At 32.5% G+C, this 12503-nt stretch overlaps 1 protein-coding gene across 1 annotated transcript; it reads left to right on the forward strand.

The window, feature by feature from the left end:
• Positions 1 to 5880: 5880 nt before the first annotated feature.
• Positions 5881 to 12324, forward strand: LOC143237853 (fructose-1,6-bisphosphatase 1-like). The gene is made up of 6 exons (XM_076477536.1): positions 5881 to 6018; positions 6964 to 7153; positions 8853 to 9108; positions 9771 to 9911; positions 11739 to 11837; positions 12202 to 12324. Exons 2-6 carry the CDS (start codon positions 6981 to 6983, stop codon positions 12322 to 12324), a joined length of 792 nt encoding a protein of 263 aa, XP_076333651.1. The 5' UTR covers positions 5881 to 6018; positions 6964 to 6980.
• The last annotated feature ends 179 nt before the right edge of the window (positions 12325 to 12503 follow it).

Raw genomic sequence — 12503 nt, forward strand, 5'->3', positions numbered from 1 at the left:
GAATACAAGAGTGGGGAAAGTGGAAACATTATTACTCAATTTATAAATCCCTATTTCAGCTCCATGCTGTTGGCCTTAACAAATATTTTCAATTAATGCTTACTTTAGACCAGTGGTTCTTAACCTTTTTCAGTGTTTGCACCACTTTCAAATCAGTAATCATTTCTCGCACCCCCTGGAAACTTAAATATAAAAAAGCTAAAAATATTAAGCATACTCTTATGTAAAAATATAGATTTGCTTTAATTATTCATGGGCATCTTCGCACCCCTTGGGAATCATCTTCGCACCCCTGGTTAAGAACCCCTGCTTTAGACACAGTTATGATATGCGTATGAAAACTGGGTGTTATCGCCTTTATTTGATCTAGACTCACTTTTCTCATGTATATATATATATATATATATGTCAGGTGGTTAAGGCACTCACTCGACTCATAATCCGAGCGTCGCAGGTTCGAATTTCCGTCACACCAAACATGCTCCCTCTTTCAGTCGTGGGGAAGTTATAATATAATGGTCAATCCCACTATTCGTTGGTAAAAGAGTAGCCCAAGAGTTGGCGATGGGTGGCGATGACTAGCTGCCTTCGCTCTAGTCTTACACTGCTAAGTTAAGAACGGTTAGCTTTGCGCGAGATTCAAAACAAATCAAACCTAAACTCTACATTTAATTTATGCTAATGTTACTTATATTTACAATGTATATGTAACAACTAAAGGTGATAGGCCAAATGACAATATTTAATTAATGCTTAGTTTTGAAATATACATATTTTTTAAACACTGGATAATATCATCTATATTTGATATAATCTCGACTTACTCATACATATATTGTATATACCAGAAACTATAGTTATAAGCTTGACGCCTATACTATTAATGCTTACTTTACTCATATTCATGATATTTATGTGAAAATCATAGTTGATATCATTTATATCTCGTCTAGACTCACTTTACTCATATTTATAATATATATATATGAGGAACTATGGGTGATAGGCCAATATTTAATTAATACTTACTTTAATCATATTCATAACTCGTGAAAGAAAACCATAGATGATATCGCATATATTTTAGTTCGTCTAGCTTATGATGTATAACTGAAGAACCGTATGTAGTAGGCTTTACGTCTATATTTGATGTATGCATACGTAACTCATATTTCTAATATGCATATGAAAATCATGGGTTAAGTTGTGTATATTTGGTCTCGACTCACTTTATATTCATATTTATGATACATATATGAAGAACTCGTGTGATAGGCCTATATCAAGTTTATGTTAACCTTTGTCATCTTTGTAATATTTATATGGAAACCGTGGATGATATCGTTTACATTTGATTTAGGCTCACTTAAGTCATATTCACAATGCATATGAGGAGGACCACAAGTGATGGGCCTAACGTTTGTACTTAATTTGTGCTTATTTTGCTCTTATTGATTATATCATCTACATTCGAAAAAACGTGGGTGATACCGTCGGTATTGATCGAAACCAGGGGTGGGCAACCTATTTTTCATAGTGGCCACAACTGTGGGTCATGAAAACAACGTTGGCTACACTATTAAAAAAAAAAAAAAAATTGAAAGATGTTAGTTTAATAAATATAATTGCATTTTAACTTACTTTCAATTTGAAAATTGATGGGGGTTTTCATCAACAAGTTTCGTGAAATTTGGCTTGATATCTGTGCTCAAAAGCATCTTAGCTCTGCCTCTATTAATGTCAGTAAGCCGAGATATCTATCTATACTGGAGAAAATCTACCGTAGAAAATGTTGACTCACACAACCATGTGGATCCAAACATGAAAACTAATTTTGAAATTGTTATCTTTAAATTTGGAAGACTCGCATTTATCAGAATAGGGAGCCATATCTCTCTGATAGAACATTTTTATTTACCTTTTATGTGTTCTATACTTTGCAGGATGAGCATCTCGTTTTCAAATCCACACTTATCCAGAGACAAAAAAGATGTAATTTCCATACTGAAATTTCTTAAGTCAACTTAAAATGGATCATACAAAAATTCAAATGTCAATTTCAATTTTTTAGATTCTGAGAAATGTGATTCAAATTTTTGAGATAGATTTTGATCCAGTTTATATAGAGATCATCTTTAGCATCAGAAAAATCACACTCCTTATTATTTTCTAGAAAACTATTCAACTTTGGAAAATGTGTCAAATCATTTTTTTGTAATTGTTCCCCAAGGAGGTTTAGCTTTAATTGAAATTCATGAGTAGACTGTGATTGATCGCTTATTATTTTACCTCTTCCCTAAAGCTTCGTACTCAAATCACACTGCAATGACAAAGTTTCAATTTCAGGGAAATTTTCAATCGTACATTTTCAACAAGGTACTCCTTTAATTGAGGAAATAAGGAAGTAAATCGTTCCAAGACTTTTCCTCTACTTAACTACCTTACATTTGCAAAATCAGTAAGATCATCAAAAGTACAGCCACTGCTTTTCTTCAAAGACTCAACAAACTCTCGATGGATGAGAGAGCTACTACTTCTAATTAATTCACAATTTTTACAACAATGTCCATCAAATTTTTCATTTTATCACTTTCAGACATCTGAGCACATACATTTTCCTAATGCAAAATGCAACGGAAAGATGGCAGCTTGGACTTCACATTATTTTCAATTAAATGCTGCTTCGAAAGAGAAGCAAATCCTAATATGGCCCCAGGCATGGCGGGAGCACCGTCTGTTGTGAGAGAAACCAGTTGTGTTTTTTAAATCCAGATTGAATTTTGTTGATATTTCGAGAAATTTTTCAAAGATGTTTTTTCCACATGTTCGATCTCGTAATCCGCAAAGGCTAAACATTTTTCCCTCATTTGAATATCTGAAGTTACATAGTGAACCCAAAATATCAACTTTGCAATATCACTAACATCTGTTGACTCATCTAGTGCTAAAGAAAAATACAAACAGTCTTTTAGTTGTTCAAGCAACTGATTTTCTATGTCTTTCGCTACTAACCCTAGCATTCTGCGGACAATTGTTCTTTGACTTAACTGCGAAGTATTTACCTTTTGAAGATTATCATCTTTTATTTTTTTTAATCATAATTCTCCAACAGAGTTTTATGACCACAATCAATATTTCTTTTACTAGTTCAGCATCAGAAAATGATTTCTTTTTTTGAGCTAAAATCCAAGCTACTTTATAGCAAGCTAACATAACTAGTTCTATCGATGATAAAAAATATTTTTAGGCCTTCCTTTCGTTCATGAAGCTGTGCTTTCAGACGACTAATTTTATTCATACGAATTTGCTATCACCTGTAAATTTTACATCAAATTCGTTGTAAAAAAATTTAAAGTGTTGCTTAAGGTTGTATACTTTATTATTCCTAAAAACGTTGATACACAAAAGACACACTGACTTATTATTTGCTTCAATCACTACAAATTTCAACTTCCAACTTTCATTAAATTCTCGTTTCACGTTTTTCCAGTAACGCGTCATTATCATTTCGGCAATAATGCCAGAATCAACTCAACTGTCTTTATTTTCTAAGTGTTCACCATTATCTGGATTCTTTCGTTTTTGAATTATCCACTTATTCATATTATGGGATTAAAAACAAAATATATTTAAACACTTGAAAGTTGCACAATAAAAATATGTTTGCAAGCGCATGCAAAACAACGCACGCTCGATAACAAACATCTAAACCAGTCTAACGTTACAAAACGAGAGAAGTTTGTGGCAGTGATGAAGCGCGCGACATTAGCGATGACGTAAGGCTTGTTTTTTTGTTACTTTTGAATTTCGCACAATGCTACTGAGGGCTATCTGTGCTAGCCGTCCCTAATTTTGCAGTGTAAGACTAGAGGGAAGGCAGCTAGTCATCACCACCCACAGCCAACTCTTGGGCTATTCTTTTACCAACGAATAGTGGGATTGACCGTAACATTATAACGCCCCCACGGCTGAAAGGGCGAACATGTTTGGCGCCTTAACACGCTTGGCCATGCCGGGCCACATAACCTCGCCTGAACTCGAACCTGGATCGTTAGGTTAAAAGCCTAACGCTCTACCGACTGAGCTATCCGGGCATTGACGTGAAGCAGTGCAGTTGATCATTACCAAATTTGCGATAAAAAGTAAATGATGGAAAAAATTGACTCCTAAACCGAGCTGGCCACAACTGTACTATCTACTGACCACATGTAGTCAGTAGCCATGAAGTTGCCTACCCCTGATCTAGACTTATTTTACTAATATTTAAAATGTATATATGAAGACATATAGTGATAAATCTAACGTCTGTATTTAATTTTGATTTATATAATTATAATATATGAAATGCAACGGATGGTGACGGTCTTATCTTCTTAACGCTTTTTCTACAAGTAAAAAAAAAAAAAAATTTTATGAATGCAAAATGGTGTTGGGATGGAAGCGCCAAAAAGACAATAAACAAAAACATAAAGATGATATAGGTACACACATATTATCTCTTTAATATTAAAATTTAATGTTAGAGCATAAAATAAGTCGTAATAAGTCTGTAATGTTTAATACATGTTTGACAAAACTTGGTTTTCCTTGTACGTAAATCCTAGGCTTTGACAGTTACACATCACTAATGACTAATCTGATATGACTATGATATTATTATAAACAAACTGCATAGTAAGACTCAGGAATATATATCTTCCAACTGCAGTAATATCGAAATCCCGAACCCGGGTTCCCTGAATTTTATATTCGACTCATTTAGTAATTGTAAATTATATTATTATATTAATTTTTTTGTGTAGCATACTCCCAGACCTCCCTTGACTGAGCTGTTTTTATCAACTCCTTATTCTTTCAGTCTCTCATTGTAAAATCTGTGTGGATGGCCAAGCACCCTGCTTTGCAGCTCCTTCCTACTCCATTGTTTATATTTATGTCTTCATTCTTTTTGGCACTGCTATACCTACTTCACTTTGTATTAAAAGTGTTTTTGTTACCAGTTTCAAAACGTTTTCTACCTGACTGAAAGTTAATGTATTTAGTGTATGTGTGTTGTAAAACGTAATATTATATGTATTGATCTTTTTTTATTCCTTAACTTTATAAATAATATAGGGGTTGGCTCCCTAAACGTCGATTATACTGTGTAAAATGAGACTGAATATTCTTCGTGTTACATCTCATGTTCATCGATTATTCACTGGTAGTTCTTGTTTCACCCTGTACTTAAACTTTTCAAAGGATCATTGGGTTTTTTTCTAAAAGGCAAACTTCAAGGGGTAATGATAGCATCGCTTACATTAGTATTATGATGTTTTTTAACTTATATAAAATATAAAAGAAATAATTGGACCTTTCAATATCCCTACGATTTTCGCAGTACCGTATTTACTATTCTACAAAAGGTTTAGTTCCAATATACCAAGCTGTTTTATTTCTAGGCTGGCAAGAGAATAATAATAATAATTACAAATAGTCCGTTTAGAGCGGATTTTTTTTTCTTTTCAGTCTAATGTGTGTGTCTTTGTGCATTTCTTATGTGTATGATCTCAGCAGTCAATAGTAAGAGGTTCAAATAGTTGTTTGAACTGAATCTCTACTGTTTAAGGTGCTTTTAGCCCGAACGTTCTATAAGGGTTTTGTATATTTGCATATCTTACGTTATTTAGATACAAAATAACTTTAATTGAGATGCTTATATTTTAATGAGAAAAGTATAGAGTAACTACGGATATACGAGTATAAATAACAAAATTATTAATTTTATTTAATCACTATTTGAAAATAACAAAAGCTGCAATTTGAAACATAATCCCATTCTTCCACAAACAAACCCACGGTTTAGCTATTAATTTTCTTACAATTGCCATCTATCGGCCGTTTTTTTTTCTTTCTTTCGACCTTCAAAGTTGCAAGTTCATCGTTTGATTTTCGTTAGAGTGTCATAGGACGTATAACATTTGTGAGGGAAAATTCCTGCGTGTAACTCATTATTTTTCCAGTTTTTCCCATTATCATGTAATAAATATTGATCTATCTTTCGATAAAAAAATAATCTTGCTATAGTAATTATTATGCTGGAGACAACTTTCTTTTCTGCTTTGCTTAGAGAGAAATGATTTAATTTTCTATCTTTGAATTTTTGATTAGAACTTAATCGTCAGAACGAAAGAAAAATTTAATAACCGAGTAACTGATAGTGATATATTTTATTTTTTGTCTTAACTACTAATAGTACTTGCATAGCTGTAAGTCATGGTTTCTCATTTTACTTCTAGAGATATGTGTCAAATGGTAACTATTTCTGTAGCGATGATTGCTGTTTGTAATGTATAGCAAATATTATAATTACTGACAATTTTAGTAATATTGCTGTTAATTCTGCCACCTATGGCAACAGTATTGGTGTTTCTGCACTTATTTTTTTACCATGTGTTTATGCCAAAGTGATCTTAAATTAACATATGTGCAGTTAACGTAACAAAGGTAGAAGCAATATGTGGCATGACTTTCCAATCTTTCTGTCAAGCGTAAGGCCTAGGTAAAGAGCTTACTGTGTTTTTATGTGAAGCTAGTAATGGTATTCGGTAAAAACAATACATATAATAATATAGTATATCCTAGTGTAATTTCTGATATAATAATAATGTATAACTTCATCTTGTACAGTCTGTATACTGTAGTATTTTAAGAAAAACGTATTGTTTTCACCACAATATTGGAGAGTTTTGGAAGGAAGCCACTCGCTTTAGAGGGTTAATTATTCATAGTAAAATATGATTACTGTTAAAATAAAACGTATTCCAAGGAAGTAAAATATGTTTTGACTAAAAAGAAAAAAAAATGTTTTTTATTAGGTTTTCAAACAATTCCTGATGTAAAAAATATGTTTGTTTCACACCACTGTTAATGGTCAAATAAAACTAAGGTTTGTTAATTAATATATATTATGAATCTGTATAGATTTTTCAAAACCAACCATGGCTAGCTCTGGACAACTTGATACCAACTTTGTTACTATGACTCGTTTTGTTTTGACTGAACAGAGAAAGATACCTTATGCAACTGGTGAGTTGACACAACTTCTCAATTCAATCCTGACATGTGTCAAAGCGATATCTTCTGCTGTCAGGAAGGCTGGCATGGCTCATTTGTAAGTTAATGTGTTTTACAGTAAAGATATTTTATTGTTGTTCCAGTTTGTATGTAACGTATTAATTAAACTTACTTTAAAATAAGTACAAAATTAATAAAAGATTTAAAATTAAAGAGACCACAGCAGCAGTAAATTGTATGTGTTTTGTTCATGTATGGTCACTGTTTCAAACACTTGTTTGAGGCTCTGAAACTGATTTGTTAAATTTATATCAGAATGAATGAATTCTGAAATAAAATTAAAGTTATATAATCAGTGATAATGAGAAAACCCACTTGTAGAGAAAAATATATGTAAAATAGTTGGTTTTATGTAGAGGAGCGAACAATGTTTCGACCTTCTTCGGTCATTGTCAGGAAGTTGAAACGTTGTTCGCTCCTCTACATAAAACATTTTCTTAACCCAAACCAGCTGTTTTTACTTATATAAAAGTTATATAATGTTTTATAAGAATGTTATCTTACACTTTATTAATTTATTCAAAACAAAACATTACTTACCAGTTTGTACTATTACACTTGCACTGTTTGTTTTCTCCATGATGGAAGACTTAACATGTCTGCATGTTACATTTCTTGTAATGTTGTTTTTTTAAATTATGTTTTATCACTCCATTCTCTTTTTAAAAAAAACTACAGTTAACTCCATATGCTCAAAATGTTGGATAATTTTTTGAAATTATATTACTGAAAATAATTGTAGAAGTGCTCATGGGTGAAATGCAGACTTAAGCTGTGTGACTAAGTGTAAGATAGTCACATTATCAGTAGAATATTACATCATTACAGAAAATACAAGGAAATAAATTGTACGGTACACTGTATTTTGCATCTGCTTTAAAAAGGGCTGTTCACATATTTTCTGTGGATATATGATTGTGAAATGTTATTCCATATGCACTGTATTATACTAGGCAATATATTTTCTCTTAAAATGTAACATTTCAGGCCCAAGAAACAGCGAGTGTATCGACACACTACTGCTGGTAGTAGTAGGACTGCTAGCACCCTTGTGTGTTAATGCGAGTATGACTCTGGTTGAGTGCCAACCAATCACATTGTTTGAGAAGTTTGTTGTTTTCTTTTCATTTTTTTTTGTAATTATTATTATTATGTTTCTTCTCTCAATTATTTGATTAGTCTTGAAGTTTTTGTGATTAATACTAGATCAAACCACATAATCAGTTACTACCCTCATAATTCAGATAAAAAAGCTTGACACTAGGTGGTGCTGAGGTCATGATATCTATTGTCATATCTAATTTAATAGCTTATAGTCATTACACTTGAACTGTAATCTCATAACCTGGCAGCAAAGAACAGAAAGCAGATGTTTGAGGATGTGGGTGGAATTTTAGAATCGAATGCTGTTACTGAGACTCAGCTTACAGTTAGATCAGTTACTGTTAATGAGAGAGAGTTTCAGTGGGCTGTATTGTTGTGTAGACTTCGGGTGAAATTTTCTTTGCAGTTCTTTATTATTTCTGTGGATATATGATTGTGAAATATTATTCCATGTAATTGGATGAATACTTTTATTTTTATTAACAAATTTTTTTTCCTATATCAGCTAGAGATGTAATGGGGTTTGTGTTACAGTGGATGTCTTTTTTTGTAGTTTGTACTGATGTTTTATAAGTATGACACTTTTAGCTCAAAACATGTTTCTGTCTGTTTACTTTGTGTTTTATTTATAGGTTTGGCATTGCTGGAGAAACAAATGTTCAGGGGGAGGAAGTGAAGAAGTTGGATGTTCTTTCTAATGACCTCTTCATCAATATGTTGAGATCCTCGTATACAACTTGTTTACTTATCTCTGAAGAAAATGAAACGGTTATTGAGGTCGAGACAGATAAACAAGGGAAATATATTGTCTGTTTTGACCCTTTGGATGGGTCATCAAACATAGACTGTCTGGTCTCTATTGGATCCATCTTTGCAATTTATAAAAAGGTGAAAACTAAATTAATATTAATATGGATCATATACATTTATATAGAATCTAAATTAGTAATTCATATTTATAAACACAACTCCATCAGTGAAAGTTCTCTTTGTTGTACATCAGTATAAAATTGTAAGTTTGTTGTTACTTTATTATTTCTTTAATTTCTGTTAGTCTGAGCTCAAATTACTGTCATCCTGGCCTTGTAACCATTCCATTTCTTCACCTGAGGCCCGGCATGGCCAGGTGGTTAAGGCACTCAACTTGTGATCTAAGACTCGTGGGTTTCATTCCTCGTCACACCAGACGTGTTCGCCCTTTCAGTCGTGAGGGTGTTGTAATGTTATGGCCAATCCCACTATTTGTTGGTAAAATAGTAGCCCAAGAGTTGGTGGTGGGTGGTGATGACTAGCTGCCTCCTCTAGTTTTACACTGCTAAATTAGGTACGGCTAATGTAGATAATCCTTGTGTAGCTCTGCACAAAACTCAAAACAAATAAACAATCTTCACTTGATGTTTTTTGATGAAGGACAGGACATCAAATGTGGTCTTCTTCTAGAGATAGCATTGCTTTTTTTAATATTAACTCTAACAGCATAGGTAAGGTATAGCAAAAGTTCAGTTTTAGAACCAAGTGTTTGAATTATTCTAACACTATAATTTTTACAGGTGTCTGAAGGTCCACCTACGTTAGAAGATGGCCTTCAGGTGGGACGGAATATTGTTGCTGCAGGTTATGCTCTGTATGGCAGCGCAACAATGGTTGTGCTCTCTACAGGAAACGGAGTAAACGGGTTCATGTTGGATCCTGTAAGTTTTATCCGATTTTCTGTTTATTATAATTACATTATTTAGAAGTGTTAACTTGTGTAAGGTGTGACTACTTGTAATCATTCAGAATAAGTAGCAGAACTTTGATAAGATGTTAATGCACCCTTCATAATGAGGTTTTGTTGGGTATCATATTACATCACAACAGTATTGGTAATATGTTCTGCTATGTGTTTCCACAGTTAAGTAACACAAGCTTTTAGTGAGGAGAGTACATAATAGTATTTCTGTTATACTCTGTCAGCTGCACTTCATTGTTGAATTGCTCATCTGTGAGCTATCTAGATTATAGAATGTAAAGTTTTAGTATAATTTTGGCATTTACCTACTGCTCCTGCATGTTCCTAGAGTGGAACAGTGTTTTACATTCTGTACTGGCTGATTCTTCTGGTCCAAATCGTTAACTGTGTAGTGTCATTTTATTTGGTTAGCATATAGTAAAGATGCTTGCATTGTACTTGTTTCTTTCTGTGTGTGTGTGTAAGTTTATCTCAGAATGGTGTCCTCATTTATGTAGTTTGATAAAAAGAGAATGTCCAGATACCTCGAAGAAATAAGTCAAACTATATATCAAGAGGAACATAAGTTCACAACCTATCCAACATATCCAAAACAATTAGCACCCAGTACAAAACAGCTATATCATAAATGTCAACTGACATCAAATTCTGGATGCAGCTACAATTGGAAAACCAGAAAAATTAAAGAATATTTTCATATTAAATACATTTATCTGGGACCAAAATGATGTTAGCAATCTTTGGACAGCATTTCATACCAAACTATATAGAATGTACAATGATGTCGCATGAAGCTTTCAGATATAAAAAAACTGTTACAAATCTGTTACACTATACACTTAAAAACCTTTTCTTTGACTCAAAGAAAGCCTCACTATAGAATGTGTCATCTTAGTTTAGAAACAGGTTGCAGGAATCTGTTAAAATTATAACTCGTCAATGCCTCAAGTACTCTTGAAACACCATATATTATGACAATTGGCTAATTCTCACTTATTCCAGAGGTCTTCAGTATATCTTGTATGACTGAATTTTAAAATTAACCATTACACAATTTCTTGGTCCTTTTTACATGAAACTATTAAAACAAATTATGAAAGAAAATTTGATGAGACTTATTGGTCAACAGCTTTAATATTTTTGTACTTTGACCATTTTAAGGATAAAGTAATAATTATTGGAAACTGAAACATTGTTTTTATTAAATGTTCGTATTTAATATGAAAGTAATGTTCTTGCTGGTAACACTGTGTGTAATTTATAATTTGTGATTTGTTGTCATAATAACGATAACTTTCAATCAGAGTGAGCTATGTAGTTAAGTGCAGAACTAAAAATCAACTTGACACTCGGTATAGATAATTAAACATACGTTTGTTACATTTCTAGTTGAAAGGGTTAGAATACATTGTTTCCTTTGGATATCCTTGTTGCTAACAATATTTTTGGCAATAATCCTAATAATATCTCCCAGGTTTGGCTGATTTATGAGGTATAGGTTAGTCTTAGTCTTACACTAATCTAATAATGCAATATACTCTTTATAGTAATAAATAATAAGTCAGAAACACAAAGTAATGACATCTTTACTGGTATGTCCGATGCTGTTAAATAAAATGATAAATAAGTTAGTATAGGATATTGAAGAAGATTCCTGTGTTTCTGTTGAATATTCAGAACATCTCTAATTTGTCGTGTGGCACTTTGTATCAAACAACTTGAGACCCTTGGTTTTGGTAGGTGTATATTTCTGGAAATAACTAACTAATTTTATGATGTGTTATAGGCCATTGGCGAGTTTGTTCTGACTGATCCAGACATGAGAATTAAACCACATTGGGACAAGGCTGTGAATGAATACGTCCAAAGAAAGAAGTACCCTGAGGTTCGTGTGGGATAATGTTATCCTTTCTCTTCTTACTGAAACACAGAATTAATATCCTGTTAGGGCTGTTCATGGTTTTAAACTATCACTGAATGTGTTGTTTTTCATACTATATATCAAAGCATTTTTATTATGACATTACTAGTATATCAATCATTGTAAAAAAAATGTTAAACAGCTTTAAAAACAGGTCACTACACTATACAAATAAATGTAGGTGTTTTACACTTTTAATGGGGGTCTAAATTATTACATAATGTTATCTCCTAAAGTTTCAGTAATTTTTGGTATGTTTACATAAATATTCAAGGTGTAGAAATGAGTAATTTCTTGAGACTAACTCTGGTAGTTTTATATTTAATAGAGTGGAAAACCATATGGGGCTCGATACATCGGTTCTATGGTAGCAGATGTTCATCGGACAATAAAATATGGAGGGATATTCATGTATCCAGCAACTAAAGACTCTCCAAGTGGGAAGGTATGATAGTTTTATTCTTATTGGTGAGTGTATCAATATCATCAAATGGAAAGGTATGGTAATGTGGTCCTTATTAATTATATCAATATCATCAAATGGAAAGGTATGGTAATGTGGTCCTTATTGTTAATTATATCAATATCATCAAATGGAAAGGTATGGTAATGTGGTCCTTATTGTTAATT

This window comes from Tachypleus tridentatus, chromosome 2, assembly GCF_004210375.1.
Source record: "Tachypleus tridentatus isolate NWPU-2018 chromosome 2, ASM421037v1, whole genome shotgun sequence".
Taxonomy (NCBI): Eukaryota; Metazoa; Arthropoda; class Merostomata; order Xiphosura; family Limulidae; genus Tachypleus; species Tachypleus tridentatus.

Coding starts and splice junctions, on each gene's coding strand:
- LOC143237853 (XM_076477536.1), top strand. CDS start 6,981: ATGGCTAGCTCTGGACAACTTGATACCAACTTTGTTACTATGACTCGT. Junction 7,154..8,852: donor AAGGCTGGCATGGCTCATTT/GTAAGTTAATGT, acceptor TTTTATTTATAG/GTTTGGCATTGCTGGAGAAA. Junction 9,109..9,770: donor TCTTTGCAATTTATAAAAAG/GTGAAAACTAAA, acceptor TAATTTTTACAG/GTGTCTGAAGGTCCACCTAC.